The sequence below is a fragment of the Aegilops tauschii genome, chromosome 6 (genome assembly GCF_002575655.3).
Source record: "Aegilops tauschii subsp. strangulata cultivar AL8/78 chromosome 6, Aet v6.0, whole genome shotgun sequence".
Lineage (NCBI taxonomy): Eukaryota > Viridiplantae > Streptophyta > Magnoliopsida > Poales > Poaceae > Aegilops > Aegilops tauschii.
In genome coordinates this window covers 126,611,284-126,630,949 of record NC_053040.3, presented here as the reverse complement: position 1 = coordinate 126,630,949, position 19,666 = coordinate 126,611,284, and the positions used below count along the sequence as shown (strand labels likewise).

Sequence of the window (19,666 nt, the reverse complement as noted above, 5' to 3'; positions counted from 1 at the left end):
GTGGGCTGGGGCGCCCCCCACCAAGGCCCAAGGCGCCTCAAGAGAAGATGGGGGCAAACCCTAAGGCAGATGGGCCTTAAGGCCCACCCCAGGTGCGCCTCCCCCTCTCCCCGTTTGGCCGCCACCCTAGATGGGATCTGGGGCTGCCGCACCCCTTGGGGTGGGAACCCTAGAGGGGGCGCAGCCCCCTCCCCTCCCCCTATATATAGTTGAGGTCTAGGGGCTGCCCAATACACGAGTTATTCTCTCCCAGGCGCAGCCATACCTCTCTCCCTCCTCGTCTCTCGTAGTGCTTGGCGAAGCCCTGCTGGAGTTCTGCGCTCCTCCACCACCACCACGCCGTCGTGCTGCTGCTGGACGGAGTCTTCCCCAACTTCTCCTTCTCCCCTTGCTGGATCAAGGCGTGGGAGACGTCACCGGGCTGCACGTGTGTTGAACGCGGAGGCGCCGTGGTTCGGCGCTTAGATCGGAATCAACCGCGATCTGAATCGCTACGAGTACGACTCCTTCATCTGCGTTCTTGCAACGCTTCCGCTTAGCGATCTACAATGGTATGTAGATGCACTCCCCTTCCCCTCGGTGCTAGATTACTCCATAGATTGATCTTGGTGATGCGTAGAAAATTTTAAATTTCTGCTACGATCCCCAACAATTCTGACTCTGACTATGCTGGTGATCGTGTGGAACGCAAGTCAACATCTGGTACATGTCATTTCCTCGGACGATCTTTGGTCTGTTGGTCCTCGAAGAAACAGAACTGCGTATCACTGTCTACTGCTGAAGCTGAGTACATTGCTGCTGGTTCTTGCTGTGCTCAATTGCTGTGGATGAAGCAAACTCTCAAGGACTACGGCGTCAACGTGAAGAATGTGCCTCTCTTCTGTGACAATGAGAGTGCCATCAAGATTGCTCACAACCTAGTTCAGCACTCAAAGACAAAGCACATTCAGATTCGTCATCATTTTCTTCGCGATCATGTGTTGAAGGGCGACATTTCTATTGAGCATGTGAAGACTGAAGAACAGCTAGCCGATATCTTCACTAAGCCCTTGGATGAGAAGAGATTTAGCAAGTTGCGGTGTGAGCTAAATATCTTAGAATCTTCGAATGTTCTTTGAAAAGGACACTCATCCTAACACTTATGCTAAATTGATGACTTAGATGTGCAACAAATGAAGAAACGTTTTTCTTCAATCAATGAAGAATAACACTCTAAGTGTGAAGAAATTAATGAAGAATTTGATTCTCAAAACCCTACGACAATTGTACGCGGTGTCTGAAATCATCATTCTTATACGGTGGGTCACGCCACCACAAAAGTTGAAAATCTTCAATTTGAGTTTTTCCTCAGTTTTGAAATTCCTCAGTTGTTCACATTCTTCAACTTTGCAAAATCTTCACTGTTTCCGTCGTTTCTCTTCATTGGCTATATATATATATATATATATATATATATATATATATATATATATATATATATATATATATATATATATATATATATATATATATATATATATGAGTTTATGTCCTCTACAGCATTCACTTATGGCTAATTCTTCAAGTTGATTTTTCTGCTAAGTGAATGTGATCGGACCCTTCCCCCTCTATGCTATACTCAACCCAATCTATTCACAAATTCTTCATGTGCATTCTATTTGAAACTCATTCAAAATCTTCACTGCGTCCTTGTCAGCTGAAGAATTTGCGAACGGAACTTTTAACTTATCTTATCCAAATTTTCGTCTTTGCCGCTCAAACCGTTCCACTTCCCACGATATACTTATCTATTCACCCACGATCTAACACGATCTCCACTTCTCAGTACGTGGGTGACACATGTCATGCGAATGAGAAGGGTCAGGGGCACGTTCGTCTAATTTCTTCGGGCGAACCGTTTTTCACCGTGGCTATAAATACCCCCTCTCCCCTTCCTCACTTCTTTTACTCCGCTTGACCTCTCTCCAAGCTCGAGCTTCTCAAACCCTAGCGCCGCCGCTACATCATCGTCGCCGGTGAGGAAGAGCTTCACTGCCTCGACCTCATTGTCGCCGTACTCACGCCAGCCGTGGAAATCTTCACTCCGCCGCCGCTGTAGCCGTCTTCCTCCTCCAAGTTAGGGCGTGGAAGATCTGCACAGACGAGCTTCACTTCTCCACATCCCAGTTCGTCGTGTTCTTCGTTCAGGGTAATTAAAAGTTACTTTTACTGCCCACTTTGACTGATCAGTATCAGGGCTGGGAAGAATGGTTGGGATAACAAACAACCATCAGGTTTGTACTTTGGATACCGCTATAACCATGAAAGATCGTTGAAGTAGCTAATTCCTCTAAATAGGAGGCGTTGAGGTGTGAAGTGGGAGAGAGGGGATGTGATGATTGAGGTTTTGAATAAGACGACCTTTGCATTTTGGATCTTTTTCTTATTTACTACAAAATCTTCAAAGGTGTTTTTCTTCAAATCCTCACACACGAAACACCTCACATGTCATCTGCTCTTGATTCGTTTCTCTAAGCATCACTTTTCTTCAAGATTCCTCAATTGTGTGGATCTTCGATCTATACAACTCTGGAACCTAAGACAAAGAACGCTTAGTGAAATTCTTCAAGACTCATCTGGTCAAATTCCTCAAACTTGTTCTTATTAAAAACCTTCTGAGAACGCATATGACCTCTCCAAATTCCTCGCAACTATACTCTGTTCACATGTACTCATGTCCGCTGCTGAATCACTAGGTTCTCATCAACTTAACTCATTTGCAACGTTCCTTGAAGAAAAGTTGCATACTTCTTCAGAGAGTTCAATTGTTCAAATTCCTCAACTAAAGAAAATGGCTAATGAAAAGAGGCCACAGAAAGGAGGAAAGAGGCCTGAGGTCAATACTGCCTTTGAAATCCCTGAGGACATTTATGCTGGGTACTGCACACCCCCTGAGGAAGATAAAAATCAGCGCAAGGTGCGCATTCAGAGGATAGAAAGGAGATGGGCAAAAGAGTGGAGGGAGTACAGGTATGTGACTCCAAAAATACATGAAGAAATTCACTGTCACTCCTCCATGCTCAAGACCTCCATTGGCACCTGGCCAAGAGGCAGATCCCACTAGCATCAAGTGTGGTGAGGATTTTCCTGAAGAATAGGCCAAGCGCCAGGCCAAGTTGGCCAAACAGGCAAAAGATGCAGTGAGGAAATTCAACGAAGATTCCACTGCTGCTGCTACTGAGGCCTCTGTAAGGCCGAAGAAATCCATGGCAAAGAAGCCTGCGCACAAGCCAAGTGCCTCTTCTTCAATGCCCTCATAGCCAATTTCCTCAGCTAAGCCCTCACGGCCAATTCCTCAAGCCGCTCCTGCTCCTCCAAAGTCCTCAGCTGCTCCGACAAAATCCTCAGCACCTGTGCATCTTGCCACGTGCCAAAGGACTACAGGCATCTCCATTGCCTCAGGAGCTTCAGCTAGTTCCTCAGTTGCACCATATTCTTCAACAGGACCCTCTCTGCTGAAGACTAAGACCACTGCAGGACGAGGCTCTCGCCCAAGTCCTCAGAAGAAGCAGGTCGCCTTCCAAGTACCATCTGAAGATGATGAAGCTGATGATGAAGAACTTGCTAAGACCATCAGAGACAGGCAAGTCAGGGCCGCTAGAGCCAAGGGCACAAAAGTGCCACTGCTTTTGGATCCAAAGCTGATCCTCGACTATATTGATCTCTGGCACAAGGACCCAAACACTCCTATGCCTGATTTCAAGTTGACACCTGGCCAAAGTCACATGCTGACCCATTTCATCATTGAAGAAAAATGGAAATATGAGAAGGTCAGGCAACTCAAGAAAGCACAGTACAGGAAGGAGAAGTTTCTGAAGAACAACGTTGTCTCTATGACAACTGATGAACTCGTAAAGCTCCAGTCTGAAATCAAAGTCCTCAGTGATGATTTCAACGCTTACTATGCTGATTGGAAAGGAGCCAAGGTCAGGTTCGTCAATCTGACGAAGACACTCACTTCAAGTGCCGCTGCCCCTGTGCATATTGAAGTCACTCCGGCTGAAGCATCTGCTCAGCAAACTGAAGAACATGCCAGCACCGCTGATGACAATCAGGCTGCTGAAGATAATGTGAGTTCCAGGGCTGATGACTGCATTCCAGCCGCTGATGAAATTCCCAGGGCACCCACTTGTGGTGCGCCTGAAGAAAATGAAGAGGTCAGGGCAATTACATCAGTTGTGCCTGAAGAAACTTCACCAAATTCCTCTGCTCCACCTGCGCCTACTCCAACTCCAATCCTTCCATCTGCATCAGATGTGAAGAAGACCAAGGCTGCAGAACGTGCAACAGTGAAGAAAAGGAAAGCATCAGCTTCTTCAGATTCTTCTGCTCCGAAGAAAATGAAGCCTATGACCAGCTCTTTTGCAAACCCGATTGATGTTGTTCCAATCTCAACCATGCCATCAAAGGACCTTGTTCCTTTTGATGAAGAATATGTGATCCCTAGCGGATCTGATGAAGAAACTCCTTCTGCTGCTACGTCAGAGCAGATGGATGAAGAAATTGAAGTGGATGAAATCCCTTCAACCCCAGTTGTTTCCTCGCCTGTGCCTCAGTTTACTGCTGAAGAGGCCGGCGTTGAAGAAATTGAAGATGAAGATGTGGACATTGGCTGTACCACACCTGTGATGAATGATGACTTTTGGGAAAGTCAGCACCCCAATTCTCCACTCTTCACTCCGCTGCAGCAAATTCCTCAGTCCCCAGTCACTACAGTTCAAATGGGATCTGATGAAGCTCATGAAGACATTCCAGCCGCTAGTGCTGAAGAAACTGAAAATGAAGAATTCAAGAACCAGGCTGCCACTGAAGAGGAACCAGAAATTCCTCAGCCTGAAGAACCTGAGATTGCGATTCCTGAGGTTGTGATGCAACTCACTGACACTCCTCTGCCCAAACCAAAGGATCCATTCTCCAGGAAGCAAAAATTCAAGACCGATGCCTTCTTTGGCGAGCATGTATTCTTCACCGATTACAACCCTTATGACTCTGCTCGCATAAGGAAGAGGCGTTTCTGGACTGCCAGCCAGGCAAATTTCTATTCCTCAGTGCTGTTCGACAAAGACAAAGTCTTCGATCATGAGCACATTCCTCACGTGGACATGGAATCTCTGCCGTGCTTCGAGCCAGTCCTCAATGTTCTTCACAACGCTGGACTGTTAAATTTCTGCACTGACATCTGTGATTGGAATGAAGAACTTATTCTTCAATTCTATGCAACACTGCACATCACCGGAAATTCTGAAGATGTGAATTCATGGGTGTTGGACTGGATGTCTGAAAACACTCACTACAAGGCACCAGCTACTGAATTGCTTCGTGCCTTACCTCTCAGTCCGCCCCTTGAAGGTGCTTGTTGCGTCTACAATGAACCTGAGCTAACCGATCACTACATGCAAGTGCTGATGAAGCCTTTGAAGCCAGGTCAGACCTCAAGAACAAAATTCCTTGTGAAGGAATTGTTGTATGTGCCTCAGACTGTCTATCGCATTCTGACGAAGACATTGAGTCCAATCAAGGGTCACGACTCAAATGAAGAAGAAGTCGTTGGCATCATGAAGAATCTGCTTTTCAATATCATTCATGGCATTCCCATCAACTTCCATGATTTCTTCATGAGGACTCTAGCTAATGTCGCCATGTCACCATTTGAGTTGAAGCCTTATGCACCTTGGATTATGAGATTCATCAGGACAAGGTCTTCACTCAACTATAAAGCTGATACACTGAACCATTGCAACTACTTGCCCCCAATTGAAGTCCTCAAACGAACATTTTCCTCAACTGATGAAAAGGGCAAGGCTACTGTTGTAATTGATGAAGGCATTCGTCCATTGGATGGACAATTTCGCAAGGCTGCATCCTACTCCACCAATGATGACTCTGCCACCCATGACTCTGCCGCCAACGCACCCAAGCAAAATCCTCAAGGCACAGCACCCAGGGTGATGACTAACCGTGAGCTTCTCCTCAGTCTTCACCAGAAGGTTGATCGCAATCATAAATGGGTCAAGCGTCAGTTTGGTTCAATTCTTCACAACATGACTGCTACCCACAATGCAGTGAAGAAAAACCACTACTACCTTCATGAAATCCTCAACCGCACCTGGGCTGTTCTGTCTCAAGTCTATAGTGAAGAAGATCTAAAGACAATGGGTCTCAAGGACGATCTTGACTGGGCTGCACCTCCTCCGAAGAAGTACAAGAAGGTCAAGGTTCCTTCCTTGGTGGCCAGCTCCTTCATCACCTTGATATTCTTCAGGGGCGTTAGTCCTCATTTTCGACCCTTTTGGTCATTTGATGACAAAGGGGGAGAAATTTGAGTTAGTCTTCAAGCGGGTCTATCTTAAATGGGCGTTTTTTTAAGTTGCAACTCTCGTTCTTTTGAAGACTTTGCTGGATCGAGTTGTAAACTTAAACTCTATGGTGACCTGATACTTTTGCTGTTTCTTCTGCCTGCTTATTTCTCGTTAATGTTATTGCATGCATGCTGAATTACATCAGTCACCATATTTCATCATGCATTTCAAATTCTTCATATATTATGTCAAATGCGTGTATGAATTACAAGATATAGGGGGAGATCTCCATGATTCAACTCTTCAAGTGTGCATTGCTTCAAAAGCAAATTCCTCACTATGCACATCTTCAGGGGGGTTCTTCTATATCTTGCAATCAAATTCCTCAATATCAGTATTAACACTTCATATGTTTATCCCCGTTGAAAACTTAACCTATATTGTCATCAATCACCAAAAAGGGGGAGATTGTAAGTGCATCTAGTGCCCCTTAGTGATTTTGGTGTATTGAAGACTTATAGGTTAAGGGAATAATGCGTTTGTGAGTGTACACAGATCTATAAGTCTATGAGGAGTTTGATAATTACAGAGAAAGTCGATCCCTAAAAATGAAGTTCTTTGACTGAAGACTTTGGATTTCTGAAGACTTTCTGAAGACTTTGAAGGTGAAGAAATTGGTGTGACCTTGAAGACTTGGTATTCATTTGAGGAATATGAAGCGTGAAGACTTTTGTTTTCATAGTTTCATTTTCTCTTTCTTGAGTCATAGGAAACACCGTACTGTTAAAGGGGGTCGAGGAAATACTAAGGAAATTTTTCCATGTGATGCTCAACTCAAAATCCTACACCTACCAATCCCTTCGAGTGAAGCCATTGGAAATCTCATACAGTTCAGTCATATTCTTCAGTGACAGAGACGAAGTTCTTCTGGTCTCTGAGGAATTTGTTTTGACTGAGGAGTTAGGAATTCGCTAGTGCGGATTGCCTACACAATGAGGAACATGATAGCCTTGAGGAATTTGAACCTCAAATTTCCGACCGTTGCTGTGCTATGCACCAGTTGTCCCAAAATATCTACCCACCTAACGGTCATATCATTGAAGGGCATTCATGTCTTATCATGCGGGCTGCTCCCTAGGCTATAAATAGCCGCCCCCTACAACCACTAGCTGGTTGGCTGCTCTGAGAGAAACTGACACTTATCATTTGAGAGCATCCCATCCTCCGAGGACTTTGAGCGAAAATCATCAAGTGAGGAAAAACCCCAAACCCAAACACCTACAAACCCAAAGTGATTGAGCATCACTGAAGAGATTGATCCTGCGTGGGTCCGACGCTTGTTACCTTTGAAGACTGTGCTTCCTCCAGACGGTTAGGCGTCATGGTCTAGAGCATCCAAGAGGAATTGTGGATCGCCGCGTGACCGAGTTTGTGAAGGTTCGGAAGTCACCTGAAGACTTACCACGAGTGATTGGGCGAGGTCTGTGTGACCTTAGCTCAAGGAGAATACGGTGAGGACTAGGTGTCCTGGACTGTGTGTTCAGGACTGGGTGTCCGGGACTGTGTGTCCTCAGGTTTAAATACCTAGCCGCTCCAACCAGATGTACAACTGAGACAGCAGTTGGAACTGGTCTACCAAATCATTATCTTCACCGAGCTTACTGGTTCTATTTCCTCAACTCTTTCATTTCCTCATTATTGTGTTGTGTGCTTGTCATATCTGTGTTTGAAGACTTTGACTGAAGACTTTCTCAATTTCCTCAGTTCAATTTCCTCAGTCTGTTTGTCTTCATCCTGTGTTATCCTTTGTTTACGCTTTCTGTACTCTATGCTTGTTTTCATTTCATCATGATGACTATGCTTGTGTTCTGCTATGCATACTTTTGAGTACTTATTCCGCCGCAAGTAGTTCTTCACTAAGGAATTTCCTCACCCACAAATTCCTAAGTGAAGAATTTATAAAAATCGCCGATTCACCCCCCTCTAGTCGATATAACGCACTTTCAATCATAGATTTTGCATGGCGAGCCAAGTGAAAACCCTGGCGATAAGCGGCGCCCATGTCTTCTGGGTTATGCTCCAATAGTGGTCTGTGGTCGAGTCTTGGAAGAGTGCAAGGTAGCAACACTTGGCCAAATACTGACCAGTGTCCGTCCACAGACAACAAAGCTTCTCTTGGCCTCTAACAAGGAATAGATATCGTAAGTGCTGCCACAACTCCACATATTGCACGAGGGTAACCGGACCAATGGCACCTTGAATGTCGCGTACCCATGCACGTCGAGGCAAGCCCTTGCAGGCCGTAGGATCTCGACAGCTACTGTTGGGCATCAGAGAGAGCATGAGAGGGGCGATCTCGGAGATACTCTAGCCATCAACCTAGTGATCAGTCCAAAAAGCGGCAAGATTTTCCGTCACGAAGCGTCCAAGTTGTGGAGGCCGGAAAAACTTGGCGGGCTTTTTCAGATCATGAGGGAGATGAAGGTGGCTTCAGGGGCGTGTCGGTTCTGTGCGTTGTAGCCATAGCCAGCGCACATGCAGGCCACACTAGAGCGTTGCAAGTCTCAAATACCAAGACCTCCCGGGAAATTTGGGTGGCTCTTGCCTAGCAAAGTCCACTCTAGGCTACCACCGTGGTCGTGTTATGTGTCGGGCCACAGGTACATAGGTGGTTGTCCACTGGAGGAGGAAGGTGCAACGTTGGGCTGCCCGATAGAAGGCCAAAAGGTAGTGAAGGTCATCTATGTTGGTGTTAGTTTGTTAGAGGGTCATATCGACACCCCCAACATGTTGCACCAACTACTGATACTCCTGCCTAGGTACATAATCGTCGTTGTAGCCAAAAGGCTGTTGCGACATGTCCCAAACGGCACCTCCTTCCCAAGCACCCCAACCCTACTCGACACCGTAGCCCGCGACTGCCTCCCACTGAGGAGCCTCCTCAGGCTCGACATCTTGCCTCAGACCTGCGTTGTCCCTAGCCTGATTAATCTGATAGAGGGTGACCACCCACTCCTAACGAGTGCTCACCTCAAGAGTCTGGCTAAGAGGCAAGCACGCAACAACTATAACATCACCAGGCAAGGGGCACTAATAAGAATGATCCCCTCCATGCACCCTATCGTGGCGCAAAAATTTGCTAGCAATCATAACAACCTCATTTAGTACGGTGGGGCCGGTGTCAACCGCCTTGCATCCAACCAAATCGATATGAAACCGATTAGTGATATGTATGATGAGGCCACCTATGCATATGCCTCTTAAAGCCTGCTTTCACTGCTTACGAAAATATGCAATCATCAAAGTTCTCAAATTTGGTTTCTCAACAAAATGGTGGTTGAGCACAGCATGAAGCGCACACATATCTGGATGAGACATGCCCCCTAAGTTCATCCTACTAAAAATAGTGTTTTCAATGAACTTCATAAAGTAACGTATGGCCAGGTTTTGAATGGTTGCTACCTTCTCCTTGGTGAAGCAACAAACATGTATCTATTTATTATTATTCAGTGGCAAGACACGGTCATTAAGCTAGTTACACTAGTGATAGGTAACTTGTGATGCAATATCATGGTCATAAAAATTTGTCATGATGAAACTCGATATGCAAAGTAAAAGAATTCAGGGAGCATAGTACTTCCGTGTAGTATTAGGACCAACTTTATAAATATTTTGGAATTTTAAGATATATAAACAAACAAACAGAAGGAGAAAGAGCGCAACAAAAGCTTAGTTTAGTCATAATTTATGAAGCAAACACCGATTACTTTGAAGGATTCACACTCCTGCTAAACTACACTTGGCAACACTCCAACTCGCGCGTAGGCGGCTAGGGCAAAGTTATCCTCCCCTCCAAGCTCCATCGGCCAGCTGTGGATTCGCCTTCTCTCTGCATGTCGCTTCGGCGGCTGGTAGGGAGGATAATCGTGGTACCTTGGCTTCGACTAGTTTAGGTTATCGTTTTTCAGTCCTTACAGGGGCGGTGCTTGGGCGGATGGTTGTGCTTCATCTTTGAGTTGGTCTTTCGACTTCGACCCTTCTCGAATCCGTCCATTAGGATAGAGTTGACAAAGCTCCGACGCAGATTCCCTCCGTCTCTTTAGGGCGATGAAGTTGGGATTTCTCGCTGCATGGCGAGATCTGGTGTCTGGCACTTCGATCGATTTAAGGGTTCAATAACGACGACTATGGCTCCAGGGCGCTGTTCCTTAGTGGCACGTGCGAAGATTTCTCGATAGCCATCGACAAGATCAGACATGCTCCGGCATTGGAACGACAACAGCTGCGTGTCTGGCGGCTCGTTCTGACGGCGATAGAGGTCGTTTGGTGATCCAGTGACTTCAATGTAATTTTATTTTGTTTGGCGTGCTTCGTACTTTTAGTGAACTTTTATATTACCTTTTTTCCAAAATTCTTGTCTAGATACGGATATGTCTAACACTAACATGCGACTAGATACATTCGTTCTAAACAAATCGAAGACAAGAATTTTGAGAGGGATGGAGTAGTAGAATTGCGCTTTTTAGTAAAAAGAAATAAGAGAAAACACTCGGCAACAAACAACTTAACGAGCTAAGCATGCGTCACAAATGCCGGAAGGCGATCGCTGGAAGGCACCTATCACGGCTCACGTCCTTGCATCGCCGCGGCCCGCGGCCGTTCACATGGCACGCCACACGGCACGATCCATTCTCCCCACGTCTCCGATTTCGGGGCGGAGGAGATCATGCCGTCGCCAATGGACTTCAATAAATACTCCAACAGGCGACGTGCCACCTGAAAATACAAACATTGCAATAATAACCCACTGCCGAGTTCCCGAAAATTGCCAAGCAGTACTCAGTGCCGAGTACCAAACGCACTAGTAGCTGGACATGTCTACGCCTGTGCAAACATCCAAAGATCAAACGCAATTGCCTCTGGAGCAGTATCCGGGAAAAATGCCAAACCCAGCATGAAAAGTGATTATTGCTCATCATCAATTTTTATTCTTCTGGAAGAGGCCCTAGCAGTTAATATCGGCACTAAATTCTCATTCTCGCCAGCTGTGACCCCCCGCACTCGCACTGAGATTCGCGAATTGGTTGGTTGGATGAACCCAACAGCAGAGTAAATAAATGAACCGGAAAGAAATAGCGTACGCGGCTGCTCAAGAACTGCGAACTTTTTCCTGCGAGAAGCGACGCGACGTCACACCCACGAGTTCGTCGCTCGGCGTCGTCACGATCTTCTTCTTCCACGACCCCCCCTGTTCGTGTTCGCACAACCAGCAGATAGATCTTCCGATCTCCAAGCGCACAACCAGCAGAAGGATAGATATTCCTGCGGATATCGCGGCGGAAGTCCCGGCCGTTTCAAATTTGGTTGGGAGAGCGACGCGGCATTGACCCGCCGTTCCGATCGCCGCGTGCCATGATCATGGCGTCTCGCGCAGCTCCTCTCGTCCTGCTCCTCTTCTTCGTGGCCGCGTCCATGTTCGCCGTCGATGCGTCAGGTGCGTAACTCCCTACACGTCTTCCTTTCCGTCGATGGCGCTCGCCGAATTGTCAGGTGTGTGACTTTGGTGGGTGGGATCATGTGCAGCGGCGGTGGCGGCGGCGCCCGGCGTGAACTCGCCGTTCGTGCTCGCGGCGGCGCGGACGCAGCGGAAGGACCCGCTCGACGGGCTGAGGTACTACACCGGCGGCTGGAACATCAGCAGCGAGCACTACTGGGCCGTGAGTTCTCCTCCTGAAAATTCTTGATCCGTTGCCTGCCGTCCGCAGTCGGTGAAATTCAGTCCGTGATGCGTTCCGGTTTCTAAATTCTGCTGTTGTTTCCCCGATGCGATTCTGCAGTCGGTGGGCTTCAGCGCGGCGCCGGTCTTCGCGGCGGCCGGAGTCTGGTTCGCCGTGTTCGGCGCCGCCCTGTTCCTCGCCGGGTGCTGCTACTGCTGCTGCCCCAGCCGCAGCACCTCCTACTCCCGCGCGGCCCTGGTCGTCTCGCTCCTGCTCCTCCTCGCCTTCACGGCCGCCGCCGCGTAATTCTCTTTAACCCGATCAGTTTGCCGCCGTTTCCTCTCCCACGAGTCACAACCACCGCCGCTCTCCTAACCTAACCAGGCTTCGGTGCGTGTTCGTGTTGCAGCATCGGGTGCGCCATCCTGTACGACGGGCAGGGCCGGTTCCACGGCAGCACGGCGGCGACGGTGGACTACGTGGTCAAGCAGTCGGGCGACACGGTGGACAACCTGCGGGCCTTCTCGGGGTTCCTGGAGGCGGCGAAGGCGGCCGGCGTGGGGCCCGTCTCGCTGCCCGACGACCTCAAGGGGAGGATCGACGGCGTCGTGCGCAGGGTGAGCTCCGCCTCCGACGAGCTCGCCGCCCGCACCGCCAGCAACTCCGCCAAGATCCGAGACGCGCTGGACACAATGTACGTCACTGAAACAACAGTACCCGTTTGTTCTTTGCCTGAAATTTCAAGAAACTTATGGAACATTTCCATCCCAAAATGAAGAACCACCGCAGAAAAATCAGTAGTTCGTAGATTTCCTAACTAATTTGCCGTCGCCTCGCAGAAGGAAGATCCTCATCGTTCTTGCAGCCGGGATGCTAATCCTCGCCTTCGCTGGCCTTGGTGAGCAGCACTGGTCACTGAATCTTCAACTGAAATATTATTCTGCTTCCGCTGCGAGGAAATGATCTGATGAACTCGTGTATCTTGCAGTGTTCTCGGCGTGTGGATTGGAGTCGCTGGTCTACGTGTAAGCATAGTTAATGTAGCTGCATGCGGTGTGAGACTTGGGTGTTAAGCTACGGTAGCACGTCTGACTGTTCGTCCGTCCGTCTGTCTGCAGGTTGGTGTTCCTCGGGTGGATTCTGGTTGCGGCAACGTTCGTGATGTGCGGCACGTTCCTCCTCCTGCACAAGTAAGCGCGCCACCAACCTCAACATAGCTCACTCACGCAAGAAGAAGTGCAGCAGTGACATATGTTTTTCTTTCAGCGTGGTGGGGGACACGTGCGTGGCGATGGGCGAGTGGGTGCGGCGCCCGCAGGAGCACACGGCGCTGGACGACATCCTGCCGTGCGTCGACACGGCGGCCGCCACGGAGGCGCTCGGCCGGAGCAAGGAGGTGAACTACCGCCTCGTGGACGTGCTCAACGGCGTCATCTCCAACGTGACCAACCGCGACTTCCCGCCGCAGGCGCCGCTCTCGCCGCCGCTCTACTACAACCAGTCGGGGCCGCCCGTTCCGCCGCTCTGCAACCCCTACACGCCGGACCTCCGCGACCGCGCCTGCGCGCCCGGCGAGGTCGCCGGCCCGGACGCCGCGCGGCAGGCGTGGGGCGGCAGCGTGTGCCGGACGGCGGACGCTGGCGGGTCGGGGGTGTGCGCCACCGCCGGGCGGTTGACGCCGTCCATGTACGCGCAGATGGTCGGCGCCGCCAACGTGAGCTACGGGCTGTCCCGGTACGGGCCGGTGCTTGTGGACCTGGCCGACTGCGCGTTCGTGCGCCGCGCGTTCCAGGCCGTCGGCGAGGACCACTGCCCCGGGCTGCGGAGGTACAGCGAGCAGGTGTACCGGGGCCTGCTGGCCGTCGCGGCCGCCGGGCTGCTCTTGGTGCTGCTGTGGGTGGTGCACTCGAGGGAGAGGCGGAAGAGGAGCGACGCCAGGGAGGTGGAGCTCATGGCGCCGCCGCCGCCCTTCAGGTACCCGCTGGAGGAGAAGGCGCTGCTGCACAGCCCGAGAAGAAGGCCGTACATGTGATGTGAGCGTGCCGGTTTGTTAGGCAGATATCATGCTTGCTAGTCTCCAACCGGCAGGGGCTTCCTGCAGGGTTGCATTGTGCTTTGTAGCCTACTGCCAGATTGCATTAACAGTCTTGAATATGATAGCGAGGCACTAATTCGAACTTAAACCGTGAAATGGATCGGTCACCTGCAGATTTCCTGCTGCGAGCTAGTACCATATTTGTTGTGAAAAAACGCTTATGAGTAATCCAACCAAAAAATTACAAATACAAAATAGTAAATCGGAACCTAGAACACTGTCCGACAGCAAGAGGAACCCTAGCACTGCTCCCATGTCGCTGATTTAGTATTTTGGGACGGGAACTAAACCTATTTTCCTTTATTCCAAACACGGAGGAGCGGCTCGTCTTCGAGCAGGGGGCTCGTGTGGCGGCGGCGGTGCGTCGCTCCTCCGCGCGCACCGTTCGTGCTCCGTGCGCGGTTGGGAGGGCGGCGGTGCTCGCGGCGGGCTGGTGCTGCGCCCCCTGCTCCGCGTCTGTGGGGCGCGCGTTGGCGCGTCGCCTCCCAGATCCGGCGCGGTGGCCCTGCCTGCGGTCCCTCCTTCGGCACGTGTGGCGAGCGGGGGTCCCTCGGTTGTGAGGGCGGCGTCTTCCTGCGGCAGAGTCATCTGCCTCGGCTGTGGACTGCCGCGCGCGGGCCTGGGTGTGCGCTGCCTCGGCGGCGGATCTGACAGTCTTTGCTCTCCCGCGAGCTGGAACTTCGGAATGGGGTGAGGGTGAGCGCGCCGGGGTTCCACGCACGAGGTGTGCGGTGGGCTAGGCGTGAAAGCAGGTGCGGTTCTCGCTCATCCCCGCTTCTCCCCCGATTTGGAGGCTTCGCATGGCGCGGCGGTCTTTGTTCGTGGGCTGGCAGCGAGTGCTTCCTCTGCTCTGTGGATTTGGCTCTAGGAGGACTAGCAGGCTACAGGTTTTTGGGGCGCGCACACTGCCAGCGTAATGCTGGGCTCCGATTTCGGTCGTAGCCAACGACGGCGGTGCCTGTGGGCGCCGTCTCCTTGTTGAAGGCGTCGTGGTGCAGTGTTCGTCTTCCCTCCTGTCTGCTTCGGAGGAAACTTTGGATCCCGGTCTTTCGGATCAGGCGATGGTGGCGCTCAACGTCACGTTCCCTGCGTGGGCTTCGTCTTTGAGCTTGCCTTGGCTAGGGTGACCAGTGGCTCGAGGTGGTTCCGTTGGTGGCTTGTGGGGGCGATGGTGGCGGAGAAGTGGTGCTCTGTCTTCGTGATCTTGGCTCGGCCATGCCCTGAAGTGGGGCTGATTCTTTCGTCGAAAGCCGGGTTAGCGAGGTGTGGTCTTGTACTGGATCTCCTCGTTCCCATCTCTCCCTCTTCGGGGGGTTTGTTGGGTGGCGACCAGACAGCCAATGTTCAAGGCACTCCGCCTTGTTTGGTCAGATGAAGATGAAAGTTGGCGTCCTCCTTCAGGCTGGCTATGCTGAGGAGGTTGAGGTGGTGGTGGTGCGGCCGGTTTGGGGTCGATGGTGGTTGGAGCCCTTCTTTGGCGGTGTTCTTCTTGTGTTCATGCTCCAGCGCTCTTCGGTGTGTCTCTGCTTGGCGATGTCAAGCGACTTCGTCGGTGTGCACACAGGTGCCGTGGCGTCGTCTCGGCCTCGTGCAACCTTTCAAATGTGCCCCGCAGCGCAGGTGGTGTTGCGGCGTTGTGCAGTCTCGGTTTCGCGGAGCCTTTTGATTGTGTCGACGGTACAGTGTCATCGGCTTGTCTGCTTGGCGATGCCGACTTTGCCTGCGGTACACAGGCGTCGTGACGCCGTCTCGGCCTCACGTGACCTTTCGAAGGCACCCCCGACGCAGATGGTGTCGTGGCGTTGTGCAGTCTCGGTTGTGTTAGGCCTCCGATTGCGCCGATGGTGCAGTACCGTGGTTTTGTCTTGGCTGGCCAATGCCGTTTGATCTCACTGGTGGAGCCTCGTGTTGTGTCGGGGCGTGTGTTCCCTCTTTGTTCTCCCCTGTTTATATGTTGTGGTGTGTGTTGTTTTGCTTTATCTCTTCTCCTCCTGTGCCCCTTGTAATTCTGGTTCACTTGAACCCATCCTGCAAAAGGTTGTGAAGCCTTATAGGCAAATGAATACAATTCAGGTGGGGGAGTCCCCCGCGCCCCGGTGAAAATTCTAAAAAAGTATTTTGGGACGGAGGGAGTATATTAGAGAGAATTTTGTCGGTAATTGTGTCAGGTGCCTCTAGGAGAGGGATAGCAAGCGGACACTTCTCCGGACAGTTTTAGTTGCTTTGCTAGATTCGAACTGTGGCAGCTCTAAACGAAAAACACCTTCTTATGAAGAAATTGTCGTGTTAGTTTGAAGGTGTCATCCCTACAACTAAAATTGCCAGCGACATCGTTTGAAATGTCACCCTCTCCGAGCGAACTTTCTCCAGCTAAGAAGGTTCATTTTTCTAGATTTAAGCATGTTCTAGTAGATCCGCCTAAAACCAAAATTTCCTCATACTTTTGTTCTCCTAAAACTTTTCTCCACTAGCTCAGATATAGTCTAGAGTAGGCACTTATCAAAAAAATAGATACGTGCTGCGCTGCTTCCTGCTAGTCCGCAACTTTCCCGCCCGATCCTAACACAACAACCGTCGCTCGCCTTGCCGCTGGCCGTTCCCAGCACTGGTGACAGGCGGAATGGAAAGCCTCACCCTCGCCGGTGCCAGAGACCACCGCAAAATTGGCGCCTCAAGGATCAAAACGGCGGCACAAGGGAAAAACTTGATTAGAGCTTTAGGCCACCGGCGGTGGTCGCCAGTCGCTCTGTCGCCACCACCCTACCATCCTTGGCCCAGTTGGTTGGTAAGTGGGACCAACGGTCATCGACCATGGCAGTGGAGAACATGGCTGCATTGGCAAAGAAGAAGAAATCAACGGTCGCCTCGATGTCACCTCCTCAATGTCCCACGGCATCGACGACTACTACTTGGCCACCTAAAACTGTGCAGCCACCCCATCCACCTTCGGGGACCGAAGAACAGAAGGATCCAGACGAGAATTGGAGCGAGGCCGACATGCTCGAGGCTCACAAGGTTAGGAAAAAATATTTTTATTCTGCAATTTTGCAACTGAATGATGCATGATTTGACTTTGATTGCTAGGTTTTTTTTCTTTGCTATTGTAGTGAGCAAGTGAATGATGATGTAGAAGATTTCATGGAACAATTAAATGCAAGCCATATAGCCAAGAGATGACGAGAAATGCCGAGAGGGAGCAGGAGGCCGAGGAGGTGGATATGCCGGACCCCCAAACATTGAAAAGGAGGAGTAAGTCATTCAACTACAACACCGAGGAAGATGAAGCTTTTTTTTTGTGGGGAGGAAGATGAAGCTTTGTGGTGGCGGTAATGGTGGTGCCGGCGCGAGACCGTGAGGCCATTGTGAACTATGATTACTTTTGGTCCACCATCTGTTTGGTGGATTTCTTGAAATGAACTTGATCATTTGGTGCCTTTTGGCACAAATTATGTTTATATTCATTGGTTTGGATGAACTTTATTCATACTCGTAGATGAACCGTGATGTGGTGGATTCGGTTTCTTTATGTTTGTTTTAATACATGATGAAGTTGTTTCAATTGTTTGAGCGAACGTCGGATAACTTGGCAAAAGAAAATTTAGGGAGTAAGTTTTAGAGAACATGGTAGATAAGATTTCCTGAAATATAACTTTTTCTGAGATGTGGAATACGTCTTGTAATTTTTGGGTAGGGAATATGCTGAGGTTCTCTAACTATCTCTTACGAGACTAGAAGTAGAATTACATGCACTCCCAGTCTTTTGTATTGGTAATGTTACCCCGTAAAAAAAGACATTTGCTGGGAGAGGGGTGGTAAGCGAATGCCATTTGATAGCAGTTTTAGTTCTGAAGAAAAATCAAACTACGGCAGTTTTTAAACGAGAAATATCTTCTCTGAAGAAACTGGTACGTCGCTCCAAAGAAACTGCCACCCTCTCAAAAATAAAAACGCCACCTAAAACGTTGGCATATGCCATCCTACATGGCGAACGTTCGCCGGTTCGTGAGGGTCCTTTGTATTTTACACATGGTGGTTTTCGTCGGTTTGGATAAACGAGACGCCATGTTTGTAGGATCTCCGGCGCCCTTTTCTGTTCACCCTCCCTCTCATCCTCGCACGCCTCCAAACAGGGAGGCGGTTGCGCTCCGCAACAAAGGCGATCACACCATGCATGCACACTACTCCAGTGACTGATGCAGCGAGATAAACAACCAACACATCCCCGGCCGGTTACTTGTTACCCCGGTTAACGCAACACAGAAGCTCCCATGGCCACCGTGACCTCCTCCTCCCCCTCGTGCCCCAAGCCCAAGGCCGCCAAGCCGGCCAGGTACTGCCTGTGCGCGCCAACGACGCACCCGGGCTCCTTCCGGTGCAGGCTACACCGCCCGACGGCGGCCAAGGCGGCGCCTTCTTCGGAGCCTGAGGCGGCCAAGGAATCGGTTGAGAGGAAGGAGGCGGTGGCGGCGGCCGCCGCGCGCGCATTGCTCGGGCGGGTGGCGCGGGCGCCCGGGCGGGATGCTGGGAGGATCAAGGGGTTTCAGCCTGGTCCTTCCAGGCTACGGATCATGGACAGGACGGTTGAGTCGGTGCAGACCGCAGAGGACGTAGTCTCCGTCTCCGTCACATGATGAAGTGCTATGCAATATTTGCTTTGAATCGGATCGTGTTGTAGTACGTGTTATAGCTAGTGTTTAGTTTGGCCTAGGGTTGGTTGGATGTAATGTACTAAAAGGATTGGGAACTTTGGAGTGCGGATTGAAGTTCGGAATAACCATTCGTGGTTCATGTTCTTTCTTTGCATTCACAAATGTGAAATGTCGTGTAGAACTCTACAAGTATGGTAGGAAAGTCTCTCTAAGTTTGGCCTTTTTCGACGAAAACACGACGGTTTCGCTTTCACCGAACAATGCGGACAAACTTTACGTTACTTATCCATTATTATCCTTCAAGATATCAAGGAGTGATATAAGGGTTTGAGCCCACATGTCCAAAGGAACACAAGAGGCGAGATCTCGAGCCACCTTCGGGAATGGGCAATCCTTGCAATGATGAGTCTGGTCGACTGGATAAATAATACCCAATTTTAGAAAGGGCTGAGTTGAGTATGGTCCAGTCGGACATCCTGACCTGTAGAATGCTCCAACCCGGGGTCCAACACAACCACATCCAGTGGCCACTGGACAACGTCAGATATAGGGTCGGACATAATGCCGAAGGTCCCAACGTGTCAGACACCAGGTCAGAGAATCCGACCTAATGTGTGCCCCATTCCAGAGAGCAAAGTGATATGTCGAACATCAGGTCAGATAGTTTGACCCAGTGTCCGACCCTGGTATGCTGCACATAACAAGCTGGAATTTGGAGGCTCTCTCTCACATAGGTGTGAGTAGTATTTGGTTAATCTTATTTGTCGACTCCCACACGTATACACGTATACATGACGTATCACCCCTTTATATTGTGACATACCTACGACTCAAAAGTGAGAAATGGTCGGTGGGAAAAATAGACGC

The 19,666-nt window shown here is 50.0% G+C and overlaps 2 protein-coding genes and 1 long non-coding RNA gene across 4 annotated transcripts; all 3 read left to right on the top strand.

The window, feature by feature from the left end:
• Window positions 1-11,473: 11,473 nt before the first annotated feature.
• LOC109734917 (uncharacterized) lies at window positions 11,474-14,238 on the top strand. Of its 2 annotated transcripts, none has more exons than XM_045229782.2 (8): window positions 11,474-11,832; window positions 11,922-12,055; window positions 12,176-12,357; window positions 12,465-12,749; window positions 12,895-12,966; window positions 13,044-13,080; window positions 13,174-13,245; window positions 13,322-14,238. In XM_045229782.2, the coding sequence occupies exons 1-8, from the start codon at window positions 11,751-11,753 to the stop codon at window positions 14,090-14,092; spliced, it is 1,635 nt and encodes a 544-aa protein (XP_045085717.1). In that variant the 5' UTR covers window positions 11,474-11,750; the 3' UTR covers window positions 14,093-14,238. The 2 variants fall into 2 exon arrangements, with proteins under 2 accessions (XP_045085717.1, XP_020149685.1); XM_020294096.4 differs by having other exon boundaries at window positions 11,475-11,832; window positions 12,895-12,953.
• Window positions 14,239-14,466: 228 nt separating this feature from the next.
• Window positions 14,467-16,285, top strand: LOC141025564 (uncharacterized). The gene is made up of 2 exons (XR_012187381.1): window positions 14,467-15,413; window positions 15,522-16,285. It is a non-coding gene; the product is annotated as an uncharacterized lncRNA (long non-coding RNA).
• A 2,032-nt stretch (window positions 16,286-18,317) lies between these two features.
• On the top strand, window positions 18,318-18,925 carry LOC109734925 (uncharacterized). The gene has a single exon (XM_045229783.2). It carries the CDS (start codon window positions 18,419-18,421, stop codon window positions 18,779-18,781), a length of 363 nt encoding a protein of 120 aa, XP_045085718.1. The 5' UTR covers window positions 18,318-18,418; the 3' UTR covers window positions 18,782-18,925.
• Window positions 18,926-19,666: the final 741 nt, after the last annotated feature.

What these genes read in the sequence shown, in the direction of transcription:
- LOC109734917 (XM_045229782.2), top strand. Translation starts at nt 11,751, where the DNA reads ATGATCATGGCGTCTCGCGCAGCTCCTCTCGTCCTGCTCCTCTTCTTC. An exon ending in CGAGACGCGCTGGACACAAT is followed by an intron (nt 12,750 to 12,894) that starts GTACGTCACTGA and finishes GTCGCCTCGCAG; the next exon opens with AAGGAAGATCCTCATCGTTC. An exon ending in ACGTTCCTCCTCCTGCACAA is followed by an intron (nt 13,246 to 13,321) that starts GTAAGCGCGCCA and finishes TTTTTCTTTCAG; the next exon opens with CGTGGTGGGGGACACGTGCG.
- LOC109734925 (XM_045229783.2), top strand. Translation starts at nt 18,419, where the DNA reads ATGGCCACCGTGACCTCCTCCTCCCCCTCGTGCCCCAAGCCCAAGGCC.